The 26358-nt window shown below is 39.4% G+C and overlaps 2 protein-coding genes across 5 annotated transcripts in view; both read left to right on the top strand.

The window, feature by feature from the left end:
• On the top strand, window positions 437-3330 carry POLR2K (RNA polymerase II subunit K). Its single transcript, XM_003355012.5, has 4 exons — window positions 437-577; window positions 1779-1847; window positions 2158-2250; window positions 3143-3330. The coding sequence occupies exons 2-4, from the start codon at window positions 1787-1789 to the stop codon at window positions 3163-3165; spliced, it is 177 nt and encodes a 58-aa protein (XP_003355060.1). The 5' UTR covers window positions 437-577; window positions 1779-1786; the 3' UTR covers window positions 3166-3330.
• The window catches only part of SPAG1 (sperm associated antigen 1), a 97865-nt gene continuing 79903 nt past the window's right edge, over window positions 8397-26358 (top strand). The window contains exons 1-3 of one of the 4 annotated variants that reach the window (XM_021089046.1): window positions 8397-8618; window positions 12259-12400; window positions 15089-15248. In XM_021089046.1, coding sequence (XP_020944705.1) covers window positions 12261-12400; window positions 15089-15248 — 300 coding nt within the window. In that variant the 5' untranslated portion in view covers window positions 8397-8618; window positions 12259-12260. Of the gene's footprint in view, window positions 9157-12258; window positions 12401-15088; window positions 15249-26358 lie in introns of those variants that run through there. The other 3 variants (XM_021089047.1, XM_021089045.1, XM_021089048.1) reach the window with 3 other exon arrangements.

Genomic DNA, 26358 nt, shown 5'->3' with positions numbered 1-26358 from the left:
ACCTAAGTGAGAAAGGGTCGAAAAGCAAACATTATGCAAAGGGCAGGAGGCGGCTGTTCCACTGCCGGCGGCACAGGTATTAAAACGATCTGAAATCCATAATCTGAAAACTGCTCTTCTACGTGGAAATCAGCGGTGAAACCGATACTTCCACGTTCTTTGGAGTAACGGTCAGCCCAGGGATTCCATGAGCACTTCACTTGGGTATCTAACGCTCTGACCTCTTGGAAAACTGTTACTTTCTGCGGCCTTCATTTGTCATAGAAACAAACCTCCTTCGACCTGAGAAACTGCTAAAATTCTTTGCCTCCCCGAAAAATGAAAATAGTTGGGAGCCAAATAAGAACCTCTACAGAGCGAATCAAACATACATAATTCCAATTTAACTGCCCGCGCTCAATCCGGGTTCTTCGGCCACTCCTTGGGCGGAAGGGGCGGAGACTACATCCTGCGTCATCTGCCAGTGCCGGAAGTGGGCTGACACACAGCGGCCTCAGGAATCTGTTAGGGAGCCTCGGGAAGTTTCTCCGTGTTCCGTGGGTAGGGGTTTGGCGGATTGGCGGTTTGGGATTGGAAGGTGAGTGTTTGGGCCAAAACTGGAAAGATACTAGGGGTTACAGGAGGTCCGGTGTGGGATTAGAGTCGAGAGAGGCTGGGGATGGAGTCGATGCTGTTAGCCCTTTGGCTTGTTTAGCTGTTGGGTTGTCTGCCTTTTCAGCTGTTAGGAGTTATTTCATTATTTTTCCCTTTTCTTCGGTTCGCATGTTTTCCTGTTGAGGGGTATAGTTTTTTGGCAATTTCTTGCTAAATTTTGGGAAAATTTCACTTGTGGGAGTTCCCCTTGTGGCGCAGCGGAACTGAATCAGATGAGTATCCTTGAGGATGCGGATTCCATCCCTGGCCTCGCTCTGTGGGTTAACGACCCAGCGTTGCCTTGAGCTGTGGTATAGATAGCAGACGGGGCTCGGATCCCGCGTTGCTGTGGCTGTCAGGCCTATTGGACCCCCTAGCCTGGAACTTCCACATGCCGCGGGTGGAAAAAAAAAAAAGAGAGAGAGAGAAAGAAAAAGAAAAATTGGAGTTCCCGTCGTGGCGCAGTGGTTAACGAATCCGACTAGGAACCATGAGGTTGCGGGTTCGGTCCCTGCCCTTGGCTCAGGGCAGGGTTAATGATCCGGCGTTGCCGTGAGCTGTGGTGTAGGCTGCAGACGCGGCTCGGATCCCACGTTGCTGTGGTTCTGGCGTAGGCCAGTGGCAACAGCTCCTATTCGACCCCTAGCCTGGGAACCTCCATATGCCGTGGGAGCGGCCCAAAGAAATAGCAAAAAGACAAAAAAAAAGAAAAAGAAAGAAAAAGAAAAATAGTACTTGTACTCGTGTTAAATGAAAACCAGAGCTTCGCAGTCAGATCTAAATTCCTCTGCCTTTTAACTACTGAATAATCCTGACCAAATTAACCTTCCCTAAATCTTAGTTTCTTGATCTGTTCATTAAGAGTAATTATTTAACCGCCTAGAATTGTTGTAGAGATTATAATGAAATAGCATGTGTAAATATGAAATCTGTAAAGTGTTTATGGAGTCCAGTTTGGGGGTAAATGCAAAATGCTTATTTGTGGGTTTGATTCATTCTTTAGAACCAGCGGTAGGATTTTTAAAAAGTACGGATTAGGAATTGGGAACTTTTTAGCTTTTTAGCTTTCCCTGAGAAAAATAAGGCATGATTGGATTTGTGAGGGGCCCCTTTAAGATGTTCAGTATTTGAATCTGTGATTTCAGGGATAACGATGGACACACAGAAGGACGTTCAACCCCCAAAACAGCAGCCAATGATATATATCTGTGGAGGTAAGAGTGGCACTTACATAAAATAAAAGTATTTTACCTCAGTTTTTTAAAAAGATAGTGCATTTATCTTTATTTTACTTGAGTCCTTCCTCTTTGAAGTTAGCGCTTTAGCAACTATTTTAAGATTTCATTTTCTCTCCTAGAAAAAGTGCGTTGCCCACCACTCTTTTCTTTCTTTTCCCTTAATATGTTGATAATGTTGAGATTTAGTATACATATTTTAGTGCTTTGGGGGAAAAGTATAATTAAGATAATTTGCTTGCCTCTTATTTCTCTTTTAGGCATTGAATAAATATGTTTTCTCTTTTAGAATGTCACACAGAAAATGAAATAAAATCAAGGGATCCCATCCGATGCAGAGAATGTGGGTACAGAATAATGTACAAGAAAAGAACTAAAAGATGTATCCTTTTAACTGTGTTTTCTAAATATGAGGTAGGAGGAAGTGGAGAATAATGCTTGGGTTGATAGTCAAAGACTAGCTGTTAAAAAATGGTAAAACTTGGATTACTTAGTGAAAAAATAAGCATGGAGTTGCCATCGTGGCTCAGCGGACACGAATCTGACTGGCATCCATAGGGACGCAGGTTTGATCCTTGGCCCTGCTCAGTGTGTTAAGGATCTGGCATTGCCATGAGCTATGGTGTAGGTCGAAGATGCTACTGGGATCCTGAGTTGCTGAGGCTGGTATGTATGTAGGCCGGCAGCTACAGCCCCCATTCGACTCCTAGCCTGGGACTTTCCATATGCTGCATGTGCGGCCCTAAAAAGGCAGGGGAAAAAAAAGCTTGATTAGCATTGTTATGGACCAATATGCCGGTACATAGGCATATACTAAATAATCTAAATACTAGTTAATTTTGGTTTTCATAAGTGTATCTTTCTTGGATTCTATATTTAAGTACTCATTCTTGAGCTTTAGTTCATGGACACACTAATTATACAGGGAGAAATAAAAATATTGAGACGTATATTACCTAGTGGAGAAAGTGAGGCTTACAAATTAGTAGAAAGTAAATTGTTATGTAGTAACTAACAGTATTTTTTAGATTGCTAAATTTTTACCTTTACCATCACTTAAGTATTTTTTGGTGTATTGGTCTTTTGTATCATGAAAAGGGGACTAATAATTAACTAGTTTATTTTTAGTTCATTTCTAATTATCATAGTAAATAGTGAATTTCATTCTTTTGTGTATTTTAAATTGATGTCACAAAGAGAAAGTGACTTGGAAGAGCTAAATTTTTAATGAAATCTTTAATTACTTTTCTTTTCCTTAACTCAGTTTAATACAGTGGTGGTTTTTGATGCTCGATGAAACGTGAAATTCAGAGGAATATCTTCATTTGGATTTGCTGTTGATGTTGTATAGCTTTTGATTTGTGTACTTTAAGAATACAGCTGTGTATCATGATTTCATTTTAAAAACCATATTGTATTTAGGGGTCTATTAATAGTTTAATATAAAGGTATTTTTGGTTCAGTTTCATGCTTCATAATTTAATTTCATCATATATGTAATCTGACACACAGTGAAAGTTAAAAATGTTTCCCCAAACCACACTTTAGTCAAAATCTAAAATCATTTGGGGGAGTTACTGCTGTAGCACAGCAGGTTAAGGATCTGATGTTGCCACAGCTGTGGCTTGGATTTGATTCCTGGGCCAGGAACTTCCATATACCTCAGGTGGGGCAGAAAAGGGGGGAAAAAATAATCATCTGGGGCCTTTGTTAAGAACGAAGTTTTCTGGGGCCTTCTAAAGGTTGTTTAACTGAGTTCCCAGGAAACCACTGTTTTATATCACCATTATTTTACATCACCAGTTTACAAACTCTCCAGTTTGTATAGAGCATCATTTTGTATAGAGTAAACCATTGCATTTATTTTCAGTGTAAATACCTGATTTTGAGTTACAGGTTTCATTTGTAAACTTGGCATAGGCCTTTCTGTATTTGAATGTAATGCTTGACCATGTTTAAAGTCTTGAGTAAGGGGAAAGAAACTTTAATGGTTGCTTTCTCTAAGGCAAAATTAACCCCAAGTAAAGGTGGAGAAAGCAGTTTCCCAGGTGTAATCATTCATTAAGATAAAAAATTCTTTTAGGATATAAAAAGAATGAATTGGTTTACACTGAATTATTGATAAATGTTTAAAGCTTTTGCCTTGATTTAGGGATATTGGATACTCAGATACTCCATCTACTCAGGGTTCCATCATCATGGAACATCATGTTGGCCTCAACATTTACTTTGAAGTTTAGATATATTCCACACATACAGCTATGTGTGTCTGACATTCAAGGAATTAGCTATGCCATTTTTTAAAAACACCTGTTATTTCTACTACCATCCTCAAATACTAAGTTCTAGAAATTCATTATGTGCTATTCAAAGTACTTCCATGTTTAAAAAAAATTTTTTTTCCTTTTTTTAAATTTTTTTGGCTACCCCACAGCATGTGGAATTCCCAGACCAGGGATCTGAGACAAGTGCCATAGCTGCAGCAACACTGGATCCTTAACCCACTGAGCAAGGCTAGGGATAGAACCGGGGTCTTCGTGGATGCTAGTCAGATTTGTTTCCACTGAGCCATTATGGGAACTCCACATCCATCTACTTTCTGCCCAGACTTGTTGATTAGTCTGTTCTATGGGAATGTACAATATAGGGACATGTTATGATGGGAAGCTAGTTAGGGGCCATCTGTAGTATTTCAGGCTAACAGTAGTGGTGGCTGGGCCAGGGTAGCTGTGGAGGGAATGAGAAGTAGCTGGTTGTGAGATACATTTTGTAATTGTAATAGGATTTATGAATTAGTTAGTACTTTCGAGCTCAGTAAACAGCGTGGACTTTGGTAAAAGGCTTTGGGTCCACATATCTGCAGTGTCCCTTGTAAGATCGCAATGACTTTACCAGGATTCACTTTCCTTGTTTTAAAGATAGGCATGAAATAACAGTGCCTACCTCAAAGGTTTGCTGCAAGATAAAATGCAATACGCCATAAAAACTCTTAACCTAATACGTGTTAACTATTAACACCATTACTGTAATATTAGCATTTTCTCTATAATAATTGTGCTAGTGTTAAGATTAGTCTCAGCTACTGGTCTTGCTGTTCTCTATAGTCCTTGGCTTACTCATTCTAAAGTACAAACTTGATGGAGTTCCCTTCATGGCTCAGTGGTTAATAAACCTGACTAGGATCCATGAGGTTGCAGATTCGTTCCTTGGCTTTGCTCAGTGGGTTAAGGATTGGGCATTGCTATGAGCTGTAGGTAGGTCGAAAAGGTGCCTCAGATCTGGTGTTGCTATGGCTGTGGCGTAGGCTGGCAGCTATAGTTCTGATTCAGCCCCTAGCCTGGGAACTTCCATATACTGCAGCTGTGGCCCTAAAAAGCAATAAATAAATTGATTAAAAAAAATAATGTACAAACTTCATGGAACTATCCTGCTGAAAATCTTCAGTAGCTTCCCATTTTGATAAAATCAAAACTATTGGGTATAAAGCACTTAGGAAGAGTGTAGTCAGACTCCTCTCCTACCTCTGTCACCACTTCAATCCACCCCTCAATCTTTTGGTTCTGAAGATGTTTATAGAGTTCCTTAAGCAGGTAATAGACCGTTTTCCCTCTGGCTTTTATCATACTTTTCTTGGAGTTCCTGTCATGGCACTGCAGAAATGAATCAGACTAGAAACCATGAGGTTGCAGGTTCAGTTCCTGGCCTCACTCAGTGGGTTAAAGATCCAGCGTTGCCGTAGGTTGCAGACGCAGCTGTAGCTCCAATTTGACCCCTAGCCTGGGAACCTCCATATGCTGTGGGTCGGCCCTAAAAAACAATAAATAAATAAAATCGTACTTTTCTCTACCTGAAATGACCTTTCTTGTGTTCTTCACCAGCATCAGAATATTGGAGTATTGATTTATTGTCTCTGGTTTTCAGTATTGTTGAAAAGTCCAAAACCATTCTTATTCCTTATCCTTTGTGGCCTGTTTTCTCTCTAGAAACTTAGAATTTTCATTGCCAGTGTACTGAAGTGTATTGGGTCTTTTGTTGTTGTTGTTGTTGTGCCCACAGCATGCAGAAATTCCCAAGCCAGGAATAGAACCTATGCCACAGTAGTGACCTGCGCCACAGCACTGACAACACTGGATCCTTTAACTGCTAGGCCACCAGGGATGTCTAGGTATGGGTCTCTTTTCTTCTACTGTTTCTGTCACTTCATGGGTACTTTCAGTCTGGAAACCCAAGTTCTTCAATTCTGGGGGATTTTCTTGAGTTAGTCAATAACTTCTTACCCTCAATTTTCTCTCTAGATCTGTTGAATTTAATATTAGGCTTCATTGACCTAACCTTTTCTTCCTTTTCATTTCCCTTTTCCTTCACTCTGCAAAAGATTTCTTCAACTTTCTAGTCCATCTGTTGATTCTTGGATGCAATCTTTTATCTCTTTGAAGATGATCATGACAATTTTCATCTGCCTGCAGTCTTTTTCCTTTGAGTTACCTTTTATCCTTCCTGTTTATTCAGCATAATTGTGTATGTACATAATTATAACCAGAAAAAGCCCTTAAAGTGTGCATGAAAAGAAAATTACAGGGTATGTGGAACTACTACCATTTCCCCAAGTATTTAAAGGATTTCTTCACATGCTGGAAGTGAAATGATGTAAAGTTACAGTAGGCTAAGTGTTTTAGACTTAATGACAATTTTGAATGAGGTTTGCTGGCTGGAATGAGGTGTGAAGTGACTTTACATGACCTCGGTTGTGCGACGCCATTCTCCATGACAGAAAGTTTAGTAAAGCAACCTAAAGTTCACTCAAATTTTGAATCTGTGTCTATAAACATGCCATTTTAACATCTCTGCCACGGGCAATGGAAATAAACTATAATTAGTCATATTTTAAGCATTAGAATTTTTACCACTGTCAGTGTCTAACAGACTAATTTAAGTGCACACGGGGAAGAGAAGTAACATTTACTGAAATCCTGTCATGTGCCAGGTACTGTATTAGGTGCTTTATATTTGTTACCTATTTTATTTTATTTTTTTTATTTTTCAGTAAATTTATTCATTGACCCATTCTTTTTAAGTTCAGTGGAATCTTTACTTTTGTTATTGAGAAAATAGTCTCCTTTGGTGGTTTCCAAAGACTTAGCCACAGCTGAAGGCTTTAAGTGTTCATGCAGAAACAAAATCACCTAGCTTGAGATTTAAAATGGCCATGTGCCCATTTTCTGACTCCTCCCCAGTGTATCCACAAAGATAGCACTTCCAGCTACTCTCTCTCTCCAGTTCAGAAAGGTAGCATTTGGAGAAGATGTGTGGGTGGCTTTTGTTGAGCTACTTATATCAGTCAGGGTTCCATTATGGAAAAAGAATCACTATTTGTATTCTAGAATAAAAACTAAATGCAGCAGAATAAATCCATGGAGAGGATTGGGTTTTCCTAAACAGTTATATAAAAATAAACCTTCAATAATTGAAAAATTCTCCTTCAGATTCTTTTCCCATATAGGTTATTACAGAATATTGACTAGAGTTCCCTGTGCTATGTAGTAAATACTTATTGGTGATCTATTTTATATATAGTAGTGTGTATATGTTAATCCCAAACTCCTAATTTATGTCACCTGTTTTAACTAGTTTGAAGTTATAAAACTAAAATACATTTCTCCATAATGATCTCTATTTTTTTTTTTTATTCATCAAGATTGTATTGTGTTTATTTGACTTTGTGTAAGCGAGCAACCATTAGCAAGCAACTCTTAGTGGTCCTGGTCAGCCATTGGTCAGCCTTGTAGTGAGCCCTTCCCCCAGCCAAGTGACAGTTAGTGAGTGACCGCTGTTCCCCCTTCCTTTCTCAGTATAAAAGGAGCCTGAATTCGGACTGAGGCAAGACGGTTTTTTGAGACACTAGTCTGCCCTCTTCTTTGTCTGCTAGCTTTCCCATTAAAGTTATTCCTTGCCGCAACAACTCTCTCTGAATTTATTGGCCTGTCCCGCGGAGTTGAGCGAACTTGGGTTCATTAACGTTTGTATCCCAGCGCGCAGTACAGTGTATGACTCAAAACCGGCACTGAGAAAATGCTGAGTACCTGAAAATGAAGAGGGGATCTTGTCTTTCATATATTCTTTCCTATAAAGGGAAGGGAGCAAGTAAATCTAGGTCGCAATGTAGATATCCTGAGTTTAATTACAGCAATCGAGGACAGTAACGTTTTAACTTGATCTAAAACGAACTGAGTTCCTGTTGTGGCTCAGCCACTTAGACCCCCACTAGCATCCATGACGATGCCTGAAGGTTAAGGATCCGCTGTTGCTCATCCATGACGATGCCTGAAGGTTAAGGATCCGCTGTTGCTGTGAGGTGTGGTGTGAGTCTTAGAGCAGGCTAGGATCTGGCGTGGCTGTGGCTGGGCTAGGCGATTTGACCCCTAGCCTGGGAACTTCCATATAGATACACTACGGGTGCGGCCCTAAAAACAAACCCCAAAACGTATAGAATCTCAAAGGAGAGAAAGGGAGCTCACTTCACTCATTTTTTTTTTTTTTTCGCTAATGTACCTCTACAGCAAAGCCAATGGGCGGGATGGCAAATCGGGGAGTAGCCAATCATCTGGTAGAGACTCTAATCCCCGCCCCCGCCGGTCAGCTGCAAGACCTTGAGTGCAGGGGGCGGGCGAGACACGCCCTCCTTCAGTACCTGCCCCGCGGCGGGTGAAGTGAGCGGCTACGTCCTCCGCAGGGCTAGGGGTCTGAGATCAGGTGAGTATCTGCTGGCCTGGAGTAAACTATACCTCCCCATCTCAGTCCCTCCCGCAGGGAGCCTGGGTGAAACACCGACCCGGAGGAGCAAACCTAAGGTCAGACTCCAGTCGGGAGGGAGCGCGTGGGATGAACTACCTTCTTGGTCGCGGAAACGAACGGGAGGTCTTTTGCTTTTCGCTGCGGATGGTCGGGGATATTGGGGCCGGATGGCAACACTGAGAGGTTCCCGGGCTTCGTCAGGGGCCGCAAATCCTGATGAACACAGCGAGGGGGGCGGGGAGCAACTTCATAGGGTCCTAAAATGCCAGAGGACTCTAGCTCCCAGATCCCGGCTTGACCCTGACCCGCCGCGGTCTCCGGACGCGCAGTACATAGAAACCGTTGCCAAGGCTGGAGGTTGCCAGTTCCTTTTGGTCTCCGGCTGCGTGGGGCGGACACTTGGCCCTGTGGGTGCTGGAAAAGAACGTACCTAAGTGGAAGAAAACAATTTTTCGTGTTACTTAGTCCATCGCAGTTTGCACTGGCGGTATTACTGGTAAGCTGATTAGGAAACATGGGCAATGGGTGTGAATCAGGATGGTGGAAAAGCAATTAACGGTAACTAGGACCAAAGTTTTTCCTAATCAGAGACAAATTGCACACAGATGTAGAAGAGTTCTAATTAGAGCAAATAAAGGATTTTGTAACTTTTTTGGGATCTTGAGAATATATAGTGGTCTTGAGAATATGCAGTCTATCCCCCCACCGGCCGCCCAATGGTAGTTTTCAGAAAGGATTCTCAGATGAGTTCCCATCGTGGCTCAGTAGTTAACGAATCCGACTAGGAGCCATGAAGTTGCGGGTTCGACCCCTGTCCTTGCTCAGTGGGTTAAGGATCCGGTGTTGCTGTGAGCTGTGGTGTAGGTCAGGATCCCGCGTTGCTGTGGCTCTGGCGTAGGCCGGCGGCTACAGCTCCGATTAGACTCCTAGCCTGGGAACCTTCATATGCCTCGGGAGCGGCCCTAGTAAAGGCAAAAAAAAAGACCAAAAAAACCTCAAAAATCCCCAAACCAGAAAGGATTCTCAGAAACGTTAAAATAGTTTTCAGAATGAAATTTGCTTGATAAGGTAAGAGAAGTCTTTATGATTTCAAAGTTTTTAATTATAATTTATTCAAATCATAAGATCTCAGGAGGTTCAAAATTCCTTCAATTCGAGGTAATCTATTTTAATCTAATTGGATGCTTAAATCCCTCCCATCAAAAATCCTCCAGCTCTGTGGAAAAATTCTCCTAAAGATAACTATTCTGGGCAGCATGAATAATTTTAAAGTTCTTTACTTGCTTTTTTTGTAACTTCCACCCTCAAGCCTATGCTTGTGATGGGAGACATTCATCATACTGGGGCCTGCTCATATGTTGTGAAATCCATATTCTCACTTCTAAGCGGGATCTCCTCCAAAAACTGATAAATTGCCATCTACATCCTATACACCATCAAAGCTGGCAGGAACATTGGGAAGCTGACAGAGCTTTCTCTTTTTCTGTAGTCTGATATATACCGAGGCTCCCAGAGGGCAGGCATGCCAAGGAAAATACTTGTAATGAATTAGATCCATTGCTACTTGTTTTAAAATTTATCACCCAATGTTTCAGTGCAGTTTTTTTTTTCAAAAAAAAACTTTGACAGCGACATAATATATTTTCTTTCCAACGTAATGTATTTCTATACACTAATATTCATAATTTGTTTATATGAAATAAAAATTTTTATAAAACTAATGGTATGTGTCAGGTAATCTTATTTTATTGCTCTCCTATCTCTTGAAACAATGCTGATTGCAACTCACTAAATTGATTTCATGGGTTGCCACTGTGCTTTGTTTGGAAAGCATGGTTAAGTATGATAGTTAAAGTATGTGAGCTCTGTAGTTGCCTACTAATATTCAAATCTTTAGTTCACTACTTAATAGTTATATGACCTTAAGCAGTTTATATACTTGAAACATCACCTTCCTCATCTGTAAAAAGGGAGTCGTTATTAATATCTTTCATGAAAGTGGTTTTGAAGATTGAGATAATCCATGGCGTATAAAATTTAGCTCCATAAATGTTAACTGTTATTACTGCTCTCTACTTAAAACTTACTCGATATAGTAGTTGAAGGATTAAATGAAATAATAGTATATGTAAAGTACATTAAGAACTATGTATTTGTTGCTCTTACTGTCACCATCTTTATCAGCTTATCAATAGAGGGAAACTGTGCGGTGCTACCTTATTTCCAATTCAATTGCATTCAGCAAGGGCTTGTTAAGGGGTATGAGATACTACCTATTCTTTTAGTCCTGAAGCTCTGAGATGATTAAAGAAGAACCTCTCACAATCTAGAAGGAAAAACAAAGGAACAGAATTTGAATATGTGCTATGTGCTGTGAGAGAGGTATGTACAGAGTGCCTTTAGAACACACACTGGGGAGCTGTGCATTGATGGGAGTGGGAACTGGGAATGTAAGGAGACAAGGGATGGGACCAGGTGATGTTCAGTAGAGTTACAGAAAGATGGTACTTAGGTTGTGCTGTATGGCGAAAGGATGGTTGAGATGTTAACAAACAGCTAATGTAGAAGTCAAAATCCACATTAAAAGATATTTTAAAAAGCAGCGTGAGCACAAAAGGGGGCCAGAATATGCTATTCCCCACATAGCCACTTTGGCATAAGGATTATTTTGAGTTGAAGGCAATTAAGAAGCAACAGACAAAGGAAGAATTCTACCCCTGCTTCTGCCTAAAAGCAGGGCCTAAATTTCCCATTATGAAGGTGTTCCCTCCTCTCCTCTCTCATAACAGAGTGAGGAGAAGAGTCCTTATTACAGTAGATGGACAGAGGACCAAGGTGAGTCTCATAAACAAATCTGACTGAAATAACCCGTGTCTTCCATTAGTTTCTAGCATATATTTACCTTCATCTAGAAGCTCACACCTGCTTTCCTTTGTCTAATCACCTCCACACAATTTATCACCCTTTGGTAAGACGGTATAGAGCCTCCCAGGCCTAACAGTTAAAGTTTTCACTTTTCTGTGAGGCCCCCATAAGCACATAAAACAAACCTTTTCTTTTGCTAATGTCTTTTGTCAATTTGATTTATAAGCCTCAGCTGCTGAGCCCAAATGGGTAGAGGATTCCTCTATAGCACCCAAACCTGCTTTGTCATTGTATTGCAACTTTGCTTAAGTGTAGGTTAACTAAGATAATCCAGGAACAATATGTAGTAATTTGGCTACATCAATGGTAACTCTTCTTATCTCGGAGAGAGAGTTTAAAATGAGTAGCTTCGGGTGGGGGAAAAAATGTAATTGTAATGTATACATGTAAGGATAACCTGACCCCTTTGCTGTACAGTGAGAAAATAAAAAAATTATAAAAAAAAAATTTTACATCAGTAAAAAAAAAAATAAAAAAATAAAATAAAATGAGTAGCTTCCTCCTTGGAAGAAATATTCCACCTCCTTTACTATAGAAATGAAAAACATTACAGAAGTACCCAGATGGTTACTACTCTCCAAATTGAGTATTACTATGTATATATATATATGTATATAAAATATTACATTTGTAACTATTAGATTTATAGCTATTTTCCTATACTGTATTTCAGCCATGACTGCCAAAGATTATCCATCATTATGGGGCTTTGGAACAACAAAAACATTTAAAATTCCTGTTGAGCATTTGGATTTCAAGTATATTGAAAAATGTAGAGATGTTAAACATTTGGAAAAAATTCTTTGTGTGCTCAGGTAAGCATTTAAAAATCATTTTTTTAAAATTTATATTCATTTATTTATTTTTATGTAACCACACCTTTTTTTTTTTTTTTTTGGTCTTTTTAGGGCTGCACCCTTGGCATATGGAGGTTCCCAGGCTAGGGGTTGAGTCAGAGCTGCAGCTGCTGGCCTATACCACAGCCACAGCAATGCCAGATCCAAGCTGCATCTGCAACCTACACCACAGCTCATGGCAATGCCAGATCCTTAACCCACTGAGCAAGGCCAGAGATCGAACTTGCATCCTCATGGATGCTAGTCAAATTCATTTCCACTGAATCACAATGGGAACTCCCTAAAAATCATTTCATGCTTCGTTTTGCCAATATTCAAATCCACATTAGAAATTTTGGAGCAGATTTTCAAATATTGAGATTGTTGTTTTTGTCCATGTTAGGCTTCAAAAATAGTGGCTTTAATTTTGTGGTTAGTTTGGAAGGCTCTCCCTAGGTCTGTTTTCAGCATGAGACTTGGGCTAATTAGTACCCAGGGGGGCATTTGTACTACTTCCTCCCGCTTTCTAGGAAAAGGTAAAACAGCCATTAGGAGGCACTGCTTAGGCTGATAAAGTTCTTTGGCATTCTGTCACTTCATGCCTTCTGCCAGCAAGGGTGCTAACTCATTGGGAGCGGCTGCCTGGAGGGTGGCAAGAAAGCCGGGCGGTGGGGGGGAAGGTCGGATCAGGAGGCAGGGAGTTAAGGCCTCTGGGCCGTGATTGTCACACTTTAATATTTGCCAATATGGTGGCTTAAAAGTAGAGTCTGCTTCAGGAAATCAAGAGTGATGGGGCCCAGGAACCTGTGTTTAACAAGCACACTGGCTGATGGATAGGGCATCATTAGTATTCCTTTGGCTAACACTGGTTCTCTTTTTTTTCCTCTGAGGTGCTTCTTTATAGCTGTGTCCTCTCTTTTTTTCTTTTTTCTTTTTTTCCTTTTTGGCTTCCCAAGGCATATGGATGGAGTTCCTGGGCCAGGGATCAGATCTCAGCCACAGTTGCGACCTAAGCCACAGTGCTGGTGGCAACACCAGATACTTTGCCCACTGTACTGGGTTGGGGATCCAACCTGCATCACAGCACTGCAGAGATGCCACTGATCCCATTGCACCACAGTGGGGACTGTCTCCTTTTTCTTTCTCATCACCTTTGGCTTCCTGTCCCGCCTAAGCATCTCTGCCTGTCTACAGCCAAGGCTGATATAATAGCCTCATCATGTTGTTTTTCTCAACACATAAGAATATTTTCATTTATATTTGATCAAGGGCTAATAAAGAAAATGAGAAGTTTCTAGGATGAAAGTGTTTGAGAGACATTTTATGAATAGCTTAACTGTATTGCATTGACTAGGAGTTACTGTTTTTATTATCTTGGCTGCGACCACAACATGCAGAAGTTCCCAGGCCAGGGACTGACCCTGAGTGAGAGTAGTGACAACACCAGATCCTTAACTGCTAAGCCACCAAGGAACTTTTATTTTTTAAAATCTAATTTGAAAGTGGGATTTTTTTTTTTAATTTTCTGGAAAATTTAAAAGTAAACAGACTTACAAGAAAAGGGGGAAATATTGATTTTCCTTAAAAAAAAAAAAAGATGAAGAGAGCAGAGGTCTCTGTTGAACTCTTTAAGAAAGGAATTCGGGAGTTCACATCGTGGCACAGCGGAAACAAATCCGACTAGGAACCACGAGGTTGCAGGTTCAATCCCTGGCCTCACTCAGTGCATTAAGGATCTGACGTTGCTGTGAGCTATGGTGTAGGTCCGACTCAACTTGGATCCTGTGTGGCTGTGACTGTGGCGTAGGCTGGCAGCCATAGCTCTGATTCGACCCCTAGTCTGGGAACCTCCATATGCCACAGGTGCGGCCCTAAAAAAAAAGAAAGAAAGAAATTCTGTTCCTTGAATGGTTGAATTTAGAGGTGTATTATTCTAAACTGTTCTTCTGCCATTTTCTTCCTATCTCTTTGGGGGAAAACTTGAGCTAGAAGCAGTAATTCCTTGTTAGAATGGAAGTCCCAAGTCTCACTCTTTGCCTGTTTCTAATAATGAGTTTCCATTAATAAGTTTAAAATTACTTTATATGTGAAGTTCCCATTGTGGCTCAGTGGGTTAAAAACCTGACTAGTATCCATGAGGATTCAGGGTCAGTCCTTGGCCTCACTTAGTGGGTTAAGGATCCAGTGTAGGTAGCAGATGGGGCTTGGATCTGGATCTGGCATTGCTATGGCTATGGCGTAGGCCAGCAGCTGCAGTTCCAATTTGACCCCTAGCCTGGGAAATTCCATGTGCTTGCAGGTTCGGCCCTAAAAGAGAAAAAAAGATTACTATATATATATATATATATATATGTTAAAGAGGAGAGAAATTGTTATTCATTCAGCTCTTAAAGTGTTTGATAGAAATTGGTGTCTTTGGAGCTCCTTTTTTCCCCCCTTCATTGCAATACTCCATACATTAGTAAATGAAAGTGGAGGTTGCTCTAGTTGAAGGTGGGGGGAAGGCAGCAGCCCAGGCTTCATCCTCATGCTGGGGCAGAGGGCCAGATCTCTGTGGAACCCCTGAGCTCCATGGAACCTGGTTTGCAAACCACTGGTCCACATGCTCTCTAAATAAAGTGGTAACTCTAAAATTCTGATTTTTTTTTTTTTTTTTTTTTTTTTAAGGTCTGGTGAGGAGGGATATTATCCTGAACTCACAGAATTTTGTGAAAAGCGTCTTTCAGGCTTGGCTCCTGCAAGTAGAGCTTTGAGGAAAGATAAGCCTGCAGCAACAGCGTCCAGTTTTACGGCAGAAGAATGGGAAAAAATTGACGGTGATATAAAGGTATAGAGTAACATCACTTTCTGTGACATTGTCATAGATATATATCTATTTCACTTATCTGAAATCCTAGGCTTCTTATTTGTCAGGAAAGGGTTTTAGTGGTAATTAGGTGGTGTTAGCTGCAGCTTATACGCAGAAGAATATTGTGAATGTGCGTGTTCATGGATTTGTTTGGCGGTGTGGGGTGGGTTTTTTTTTTTTTTTAATTGAGGTATAATTGACCTGTAACATTATATTATTTTCAGGTTTACAGCATAATTATTTGATATTTGTATGTCTTGCAAGTTAATCACTGCAATAAGTCGTTAACATTTATTACCACACATAGTTACACATTTTTTTAATTTAATAAACTGTTTTTTCTCATGAAGATGAGATTTCATCTTTGATTAACATGTTTTCTTCCTTCTTTCCTTTGTTCCTTTTTATGGCCCCAGTTGTGGCACATGGAAGTTCCTGGGCCAGGGACCAAACCCAAGTCCCCTACCACCCCACCTTTTTTTTTTTCTAAATTATTTTAATTTTTCCCTTATAATTGGTTTACAGTGTTCTGTCAGTTTTCCACCATACAGCAAAGTGACCCAGTCACACACACATACATACATTCTTTTTTCTCACATTATCATGCTCCATCATAAGTGACTAGACATAGTTCCCAATGCTACATAGCAGGATCTTATTGCTTATCCATTCCAAAGGCAATAGTTTGCATCTATTAACCCCAGATTCCCAGTCCATCTCACTCCCTCCCTCTCCCCCTTGGCAACCCCAAGTCTGTTCTCCAAGTCCATGAGTTTCTTTTCTGTGAAAAGGTTCATTTGTGCCATATATTAGATTCCAGATATAAGTGATATCACATGGTATTTGTCTTTCTCTTTCTGACTTACTTCACTTAGTATGAGAGTCTCTAGTTCCATCCATGTTGCTGCAAATGGCATTATTGTGTTCTTTTTTATGGCTGAGTAGTATTCCATTGTGTATATGCACCACATCTTCTTAATCCATTCATCTGTCGATGGACATTTGGGTTGTTTCCATGTCTTGGCAATGGTGAATAGTGCTTCAGTGAACATATGAATGCATGTATCTTTTTCAAGGCAAGTTTTGTCCGGATATATGCCCAAGAGTGGTAGTTCTATATTTAGTTTTCTGAGGTACCTCCATACTGTTTTCCACAGTGGTTGTACCAATTTACATTGCCACCAACAGTGCAGGAGGGTTTCCTTTTCTCTACACCCCCTCCAGCATTTGTTACTCATGGACTTATTAATGATGGCCATTGTGACTGGTGTGAGGTGGTATCTCATAGTAGTTTTGATTTGCATTTCTCTTATAATCAGTGATGTTCATCATTTTTTCATGTGCTTTTTGGCCACTTTTTTATTTTTTAAAGTTTTATTGAAGTATAGTTGATTTACAGTGTTGTGATAAATACTGCTGTACACCCAAGTGATTCAGTTATACATGTACATGCATCGACTCTTTTTCAGATTCTTTTCCCGTATAGATTATCACGGAATATTGGGTAGAGTTCTCTGTGCTATACAGCAACTCCCTGTTGGGCAATAATTCCATATACCACAGTGTGCTTATGCCAATCCCAAACCCCCCATCCTTCCCTCCCCCTCCTCACACCTGTCCCCAAAACATATGAAAGTATATAACAAAACTGAAACAGATTGAGATAATAGAGAACAAACTACTGGTTACAAGGAGTTCCCGTCGTGGCTCAGTGGTTAACGAATCCGACTAGGAACCATGAGGTTGCGGGTTCCATCTCTGTACTTGCTCAGTGGGTTAAGGATCCGGCGTTGCCCTGAGCTGTGGTGTAGGTCGCAGACGAGGCTCGGATCCTGAGTTGCTATGTCTCTGGTGTAGGCCGGCGGCTATGGCTCTGATTCGACCCCTAACCTGGGAACCTCCATATGCCTTGGGAGCAGCCTAAGAAATGGCAAAAAGACAAAAAACAGAAAACAAAACTACTGGTTACCAGAGGGCAGAGTGGAGAGGGGAGGGGCAAGATAGGAGTAAGGGATTAAAATATACAAACTGCTATGTATAAAGTAAATAAGCAATAAGGATGTATTTTACAGCATATTATTTTGTAATAACTTTAAATGCAACACAGTGCATAAAAATAGAGTCACTGTGTTGTACTCTTGAAACTAACAAAATATTGTAAATCAAGTGTACTTCACATTTTGAAAATTAGCTATTTTATAGTCATTTCACTGAGGTTTGTTTTTGTTTTTGTTTTTGTTTTGTCTTTTTGCCTTTTCTAGGGCCGCTTCCGTGGCATGCAGAGTTTCCCAGGCTAGGGGTCTAATCAGAGCTGTAGCCACCGGTCTACACTACAGCCACAGCAGTGTGGGATCCGAGCCACGTCTGTGACCTCCACTGCAGATCACTCACAGATCACAAAAATGCCATATCCTTAACCCACTGAGCAAGACCAGGGATCGAACCTGCAACCTCATGGTTCCTAATCGGATTCATTAACCACTGTGCCACGATGCAAACTCCTCATTTCACTGAATTTTGACAAAAGTATATGCTATCAAATATTTCTGTTACCCCTAAAAGTTTCATTGTACACTTTTCAGTTAATGCTGACCCCACAACCTGGGTCCTGGCAACCAGGGAACTACTTTCAGTCATTACAGATTTGCCTTTTCTAGAGTTATTGTTATAAGTGTAATTATACAGTATATCTTCTTTTGTGTCTGGCTTCTTTCAGTTAGCATCATGGTTTTGAGATTCATCTATGTTGTTGCATGTGTCCATAGTACATTCCTTTTTATTGCTGAGAAGCAGTAAAATTTACATATATCTCAGTTTGTTTAACTATCTGCCAGTTGATGAACAAATGCCAAAATGTTTCCCAAAGTGGCTCTCCCTTCAGTTATGGATAAAAATTCCAGTTGCTCTACATCTTGGTCCCTTAGTATCATCAGTTTTGTTGATTTTAGCTATTCTATTAGGTGTGTTGTGGCATCTCATAGTAATTTTCATTTGCTTTTCTTTAGTGACTAATGGTATTGAGTGTCTTTTTATGTGCTTATTTGTAATACATATTTCTTCTTTTGTGAAATATCTTTAACTTTTTTGCTCTTTAAAAATTTTGGATTGGAATTCTATAGTGGCACAGTGAATCAAGGATCTGGTGTTGTACTGCAGCGGCTCAGATTGTTGCTGTGGCCTTGGTGTGAAATCTGGCCAGGGAACGAACTTTCCAAAAAAAAAATAATAAAATAAAAAAAAAATAAAAAAATGGATTGTTTGTGTTCTTTTGAGTTGTAAAATACGTGTTTTCATTACGCCTTTGCAAACATTTTCTGATATTCTGTGGTGTGCCTTTTCATTTTTTTAAGTGTCTTTGGAAGAGTAAAATTTTTAAATTTTGATGAACCAATTTACAGTTTGTGTTTTTGTGTGCTATTTAGGAAATCTTTGTCTAGGGAGTTCCCTTGTGGTGCAGTGGGTTAAGGCTACAGCCTTGTCACTGAAAAGATTCAGGTTGGTGCTGTGGTGATGGTTCCACCCCTGGCCCAGGAACTTCTGCATGCAGTGGGCATGGCTAGAAGGAAGGAAGGAAGGTCTTGTTTAATGCAAGTTCCATAGCTTTTTGCCTATGGATTGTCTAGAAAGTTTACAATTTTGACTCTTAAATTTAGGTCTAAGATCTATTATTTGGACACACACACAAATATATATGCATACATGTGCGTGCACACGCACACACACCCATACACCCATACATGCTAATATGAATAGCCAAGTGTCCAAGCATCATTTAATGAAAGATTATCCTTTCCTCATTGAACTTTTTGGTATCATTGTCAAGTATTAATTGACTATGTATTTGTAGTTCTATGTTTTCAAATTTTCTGGAGTTCCCGACGTGGCTCAGTGGTTAACAAGTCCGATTAGGAACCATGAGGTTGCAGGTTCGATCCCTGACCTTGCTCAATGGGTTAAGGATCCGGCGTTGCTGTGAGCTGTGGTGTAGGTCACAGGCGAGTCTTGGATCCTGCGTTGCTGTGGCTCTGGCATAGGCCCGGCGGCTCTAGCTTTGATTGGACCCCTAGCTTGGGAACCTCCATATGGTGCAGGAGGAGCCCTAGAAAAGGCAAAAAGACCAAAAAAAATTTTTTTTTCTTTTTATAAATTTTTTCTTATAGTTAATTTACAATGTACTGTCAATTTATGCTGTATAGCAAAGTGACCTAGTTATACATATATATACATGCCTTTTCTCACATTATCCTCCATCATGTTCCATCACAAATGATTAGATATAGTCCCCTGTGCTATACAGCAGAATCTCGTTGCTTACTCACTCCAAATGCAATAGTTTGCATCTACTAACTCCAAACTCCCAGTCATTCCCCCTTGGAAATCACAGGTCTGTTTTCCATGTCCATGAGTTTGTTTCTTTTCTGTAGGTAGGTTCATTTGTGCCATATATTAGATTCCAGATATAAGTGATATCTTAGGGTATTTGTTTTTCTCTTTCTGACTGACTTCACTTAGCATGAGACCCTCTAGTTCCATCCGTATTGCTGCAAATGGCATTATTATTATTTAGTAGCTTTCTCTTTATTATCTTATTGTTTGGCTTTAAACTCAATGAATTTAATTATATTTATAGCTGTACAACTGTACCATGATCATCACAACCCAATTTTACAGCATTTCCACCCGAAACCCCCAGCCCATTCCACCCCTCCCCGAGAACTGTCTCCTTTGAAAACCATAAGTTTTTCAAAGTCTGTGAGTCAGTTTCTGTACTGCAAAAAAGTTTATTGTATCCTTTTTTTTATATTCCATATATAAGTGATGGTATATGATGTTTGTTTCTCACTGTCTATCTTCACCTTAGCGTGATAGTTTCTTGGGCCATCCATGTTGCTGCAAGTGCCATTATTTCATTCCTTTTTATGGCTGAGTAATATTTCATTATGTATATGTACCACATCTTGTTTATCCACTCCTCTGTTGATGGACATTTAGGTTGCTTCCATGTCTTGGCTATTGTATACAGTGCTGCAATGAACATTGGTGTACATGTATCTTTTTGAGTCATGGTTTGTTGAGGAATCTGCATACTGTTTTCCACTGCGGTTGCACCAATTTACATTCCCACCAACAGTGTAAGAGGGTTCCCTTTTCTCCACACCCTGTCCAGCATTTATTGTTTGTGGACTTTTTGGTGATGGCCATTCTGGCTGGTGTAAGGTGGTACCTCAGAGTTGTTTTGATTTGCATGTCTTTAATAATTAGTAGTGTTGAACATCTTTTTGTGTGTTTTTTGACCATCTGTATGTCTTCTCTGGAGAATTGTTTAAATCTTCTGCTCATTTTTTTGATGGGGTTGTTTGTTTTTTTGGTATTAAACTGCAGGAGGTGTTTATATATTTTGGAGATTAATCCCTTGTCGGTCACTTGGTTTGCAGATACTTTCTCCCATTCTGTGGGTTGTCTTTTCATTTTGTTTAGGGTTTACTTTGCTTTACAGAAACTTTTGAGTTTAATTAGGTCCCATTTGTTTATTTTTGTTTTTATTATCATTACTTTAGGAGGTGGATCTGAGACGATACTGCTGTAGTTTACGTCAGAGTGTTTGGCCTATGTTTTCCTCTAAGAGCTTTATGGTATCTGGTCTTATATTTAGGCCTTTAATCCATTTTGAGTTTATTTGTGTGTGTGTTCTAATTTCATTCTTTTACATGTAGCTGTCTGCTTTTCCGAGCACCACTTATTGAAGGGACTGTCTTTTGTCATTATATATTCTTGCCTTCTTTGTCATAGATTAGTTGACTATAGGTGTGTGAGTTTAATTCTGGGCTTTCTATCCTGTTTCACTGATCTATACTTCTGTTTTTGTGCCAGTACCATACGGTTTTGATGATTGTTGCTTTGTAGTATAGTCTGAGGTCAGGGAGCCTGATTCCTCCAGCTCCATTTTCTTTCTTGGAATGGCTTTGGTTATTCTGGGTCTTTGGTGCTTCCAGACAAACTTTGAAATATTTTGTTTGAGTTCTATGAAAAATGTCCTTGGTAATTTGATAGGGATTGCATTGAATCTGTAGATTGTCTTGGGTAGTATAGTCATTTTGATAATATTGATTCTTCCAATCCAAGAGCATGGTATGTCTTTGCATCTGTTTGTATCATCTTTGATTTCTTTCATCAGCATCTCATAGTTTTCAGAGTACAGGTCTTTTGTCTTTTTAGGTAGGTTTATTCCTAAGTATTTTATTCTTTGTAATGCAATGGTAAATGGGATTGTTTCCCTAATTTCTCTTTCTGATCTTTCATTGTTACTATATAGAAATGCAGTAGATTTCTGTGTATTGATTTTGTATCCTGCAACTTTACCAAATTCGTGGATGAGCTCTAACAGTTTTCTGGTAGCATTTTTAGGATTTTCTTAGTATCATGTCATCTGCAAATAGTGATCATTTTATTTCTTCCTTTTCAATTTGGATTCCTTTTATTTCTTTTTCTTCTCTGATTGCCATGGCTAGGACTTCCAAAACTATGTTGAATAGTAGTGGCAAGAGGGGACATCCTTGTCTTGTTCCTGATCTTTGTGTGAATTCTTTCAGCTTTTCACCATTGAGAATGATGTTCGGAGTTCCCGTCGTGGCGCAGTGGTTAACGAATCCGACTAGGAACCATGAGGTTGCGGGTTCGGTCCCTGCCCTTGCTCAGTGGGTTAACGATCCGGCGTTGCTGTGAGCTGTGGTGTAGGTTGCAGATGCGGCTCGGATCCCGAGTTGCTGTGGCTCTGGCGTAGGCTGGTGGCTACAGCTCCGATTCAACCCCTAGCCTGGGAACGTCCATATGCCGCAGGAGCGGCCCAAGAAATAGCAACAATAACAACAACAACAAAAAGACAAAAGACAAAAAAAAAAAAAGAGAATGATGTTCGCTGTGGGTTTGTTATATACGTCCTTTATTATGTTGAGGTAGGTTCCTTCCATGCCCACTTTCTGGGGCGGGGGGCGGTTATCAGAAATAGGTGTTGAATTTTGTCAAAACTTTTTCTGCATCTATTGAGAGGATCATAGGGTTTTTATTCTTCAGTTTGTTAATGTGGTATATCACACCAATTTGTGGATATTGAAGAACCCTTTCATCCCTGGGACAAACCCCACTTATCATAAAGTACAACCATTTCAATGTATTGCTGAATTTGGTTTGCTAGTATTTTGTTGGATTTTTGCATCTATGCTCATCAGTGATATTGGCCTGTAGTTTTCTTTTTTTGTGGTATCTTTCTCTGGTTTGGGTATCAGGGTGATGATGTCTCTTAGACTGAGTTTGGGAGTATTCCTTCCTCTGCAATTTTTTGGAATAGTTTCAGAAGGATAGGTGTTAGCTCCTCTCTAAATATTTGATAGAATTCATCTGTGAAGCCATCTTGTCCTGAACTTTTGTTTGTTGGAAGTTTTTAAATCACAGTTTCAAATTCAGTTCTTGTGATTGGTCCATTCATCCTTCCTATTTCATCTTGGTTTAGGCTTGGAAAATTGTACTTTTCTAAGAATTTGTCTATGTCTTCTAGGTTTTCCATTTTATCGACATATAGTTGCTTGTAGTAGTCTCTTACGATCCTTTGTATTTCTGTGATGTCCACTGTAAGTTTTCCTTTTTCATTTCTAATTTTATTGATTTGAGTCCTCTCTTTTTTTCTTAATGAGTCTGGCTGAGGGTTTATCAATTTTGATCTTTTCAAAGAACCAGCTTTTTGTTTCATTGATCTTTTCTATGGCTTTCTTGATTTCTATTTAATTTATTTCTGCTCTGATCCTTATGATTTCTTTGCTTCTGCTATCTTTGGGTTTTGTCTGTTCTTCTCTGTCTAGTTGCTTTAGGTGTAAAGTTAGGTTATTTATTGAGATTTTTCTTGTTTCCTGAGGTAGGCTTGTAATTGCTATAAACGTCCTTCTTAGAACTGCTTTTGCTAAATCCCATAGGTTTTAGATTGTTGTGTCTTCATTGTCTTTGCTTCTAGGTATTTTTTAACTTCCTCTTTGATTTCTTCAGTGATCCATTGGTTGTTTGGTAGCAGGTTGTTTAGTCTCCACATGTTCGTGTTTTTTGCAATTTTTTTCTTGTTTATTTCCAGTCATATAGCATTGTGGTCAGAAAAGATTCTTAATATGATTTCAATTTTCTTAAAGTTACCAAGGCATGATTTGTGGACCATAATGTGATCTATCCTAGAGAATGTTCCATGTGCACTTGAGAAGAATGTGTATTCTGCTGCTTTTGGATTGAATGATCTGTAAATACCTATTAAGTCCATCTGGTCTAATACTTCGCTTAAGGCCTGTGTTTCCTTGTTGATTTTCTGTCTGGATAATCTGTCCATTGCTGTAAGGGGGATGTTAAAATCCCCCGCTTATTGTGTTGTTATCAGTTTCTCCTTTCGAGTTTGTTAGAAGTTGCCTTATATATTGAGTTGATCCTATATTGGGTGCATGTATATTTACAATTGTTATACCTTCTTCTTAGATTGACCCTTTGATCATTATGTAATATATTTCTTTGTCTCTTATAATATTCTTTATTTTAAGGTCTATTTTGTCTGAAATGTCTTCTAGGTTTTCTATTTTTCTTTTGTTTTCCATTTGCATGGAATATTTTCTTTCATTCTCTCACTTTCAATTTGTATTTGTCCCTGGAACTGAAGTGGGTCTGTTGAAAACAGCACATATATGGGTCTTATTTTTGTGTCCATTCAGCCAGTCTATGTCTTTGACCAAATGCCAAATGAGCATTTGGTCCATTTACATTTAAGGAAATTATTGATATGTATGTTCTTATTGCCATTTTATTAACTGTTTTGGATTTGTTTCTGTTGTTGTTGGTTTTTTTTCATCATTTCTTCTCTTTACTTGTGGTTTAATGACTATCTTTAATGTTGTATTTAGATTGCTTTTTCTTATTTTTGTGTGTATCGTAGATTTTTGGTTTGCAGTGACCATGAGGTTTTGATGTAGGAGTCTATATATACACAAGATTGTTTAAAGTTGTTGGTCTCTTAATTGTGAGTGCATTTCCAGTGTCTTGCATTTGTACCCTCCCTCCTCTTCTCACGATTTCTGGTTTTGGCAGTGTATTTGTGTGTGCATGATTTCCTGTTTACTATATATGTGCCTTTGTTGGTTAACCTTGTCTTTTTAAAGGCTGCACCTGCAGCATATGGAGTTTCCCAGGCTAGGGGTAGAATCAGAGTTGTAGCTGCCAGCCTGTGCCACAGCCACAGCAATGCCAGATCTGAGCCCCGTCTGTGACCTACACCATAGCTCATAGCAACGCCAGATCCTTAACCCACTGAGCGAGGCCAGGGATTGAACCTGTGTCCTCATGGATGCTAGTTGGATTTGCTTCTGCTTAGCCATGACAGAAACTCCTGATTATAGTTCTCAGCATAGAAGTCTTTCACTTCCTTGATCAGGATTATTCTTAGGAATTTAATATTTTGGGGTGTGATTTTAAAAGATACTGTATTTTTATATTCCTTTTCTAATATTTCATTGTTAGGATACAGAAATGCAACTGATTTCTGATTGTTAATCTTGTATCATGCTGCTTTGCTGAACTGATTGATCAGTTTGAATAGTTTTTGTGTGGAGTCAGGCTTTTCTATATATAGTATCATGTTATCTGCTTAGAGTGACACTTTTACCTCTTTTCTTCCAATTTGGATACCTTTTATTTCTTTTTTTTTTCTTTTTTTCCTTTTGTTTTTGTCTTTTTGTCTTTCTAGGGCCACACTTGCAGCATGTGGAGGTTCCCAGGCTAGGGGGTCCAATCAGAGCTATAGCCACCAGCTACACCACAGCCACAGTCACACAGGATCCGAGCTGCGTCTGCAACCTACACCACAGCTCATGGCAATGCTGGATCTTTAACCCACTAAGCAGGGGCAGGGATCAAACCTGAGTCCTCATGGATGCTAGTTGGGTTCATTAACTGCTGAGCCACAACAGGAACTCCCCTTTTATTTCTTTTGTTTGTCTGATTACTGTGGCTAGGACTTCCTATACTATGTTGAATAAAAGTGGTGAGAGTGGGCATCCTTGTTTTGCTCCAGTTTTTATCAGGAAGGTTTTCAGCTTTTCTCCATTGAGTGTTATATTGCCTGTGGGTTTGTCATAAATGGCTTTTATTATGTTATGCTCCTTCTCTACCCACTCTGGTAAGTTTTTGTCATGAATGGATGTTGGGTTTTGTCAAATGCTTTTTTGGTATCTGTTGAGATGAGCAGATTTTTGGTTTTGGTTTTTGACCTTTCTTTTGTTAATGTGATGTATGATGTTGTCTGATTTGCATATGTTAAACCATCCTTGTGAACTTGGGATGAATCCCACTTGGTCGTGGTGTATGATCTTTTTTATATGTTGTTAGATTTGGTTGGCTAACATTTTGTTGAGAATTTTTGTGTCTATATTCATCAAAGATATTGGCCTGTAATTTTCTTTTTTGGTAGTATCTTTGGTTTTGGTATTATACTGATAGTGACTTCATAGAATGTCTTTGGGTTTATTCCTTCTTTAACCTTTTGGAAACGTCTAAGAAAGATGGGTTTAAGTTCTTTGTATGTTTGATAGAATTCACCTGTGAAGATATCTGGTCCTGGACTGTTGTTGGTAGGGAGTATTTTTATTACACATTCAATTTTATTCCTAATGATCAGTCTGTTCAATTGATCTATTTCTTCTTGATTCAGTTTTGGCGGGCTATGTGTCTCTAGAAAGTTATCCATTTCTTCTATGTTGTCAAAATTGTTTGCATGTAATTGTTCACTGTATTCTCTTATGTTTTTTGTATTTCTGCAGTATTATTTAAGATTTCTCCTTTTTCATTTCTTTGAGTGCTCCTCTGTAGTTCTATTTTTGGACTTTCTCTATTCTGTTAATTAATCTCTCTTTACTCCAATACCTCACTGACATGATAACAGTAAGTCTTGAAATCGTATACTACAAGTCCTTCAACTTTGTTCTTTTGTGAAGTTTTTGTTTGTTTGTTTGTTTTTGTTTTTTGTTTTTTGGCTATTTCAGGTCCTTTGCTTGCCATTGTCTACAAAATAACT

Source organism: Sus scrofa, chromosome 4, assembly GCF_000003025.6.
Source record: "Sus scrofa isolate TJ Tabasco breed Duroc chromosome 4, Sscrofa11.1, whole genome shotgun sequence".
Classification (NCBI taxonomy): Eukaryota; Metazoa; Chordata; class Mammalia; order Artiodactyla; family Suidae; genus Sus; species Sus scrofa.
This window is presented reverse-complemented; position numbering and strand designations above follow the sequence as displayed.

Excerpts from the sequence above, each read along its gene's own strand:
- POLR2K (XM_003355012.5), top strand. The coding sequence starts at position 1,787 with ATGGACACACAGAAGGACGTTCAACCCCCAAAACAGCAGCCAATGATA. Across the intron at positions 1,848-2,157 it reads AATGATATATATCTGTGGAG|AATGTCACACAGAAAATGAA; the intron begins GTAAGAGTGGCA and ends TTTCTCTTTTAG. Across the intron at positions 2,251-3,142 it reads CAAGAAAAGAACTAAAAGAT|TGGTGGTTTTTGATGCTCGA; the intron begins GTATCCTTTTAA and ends AGTTTAATACAG.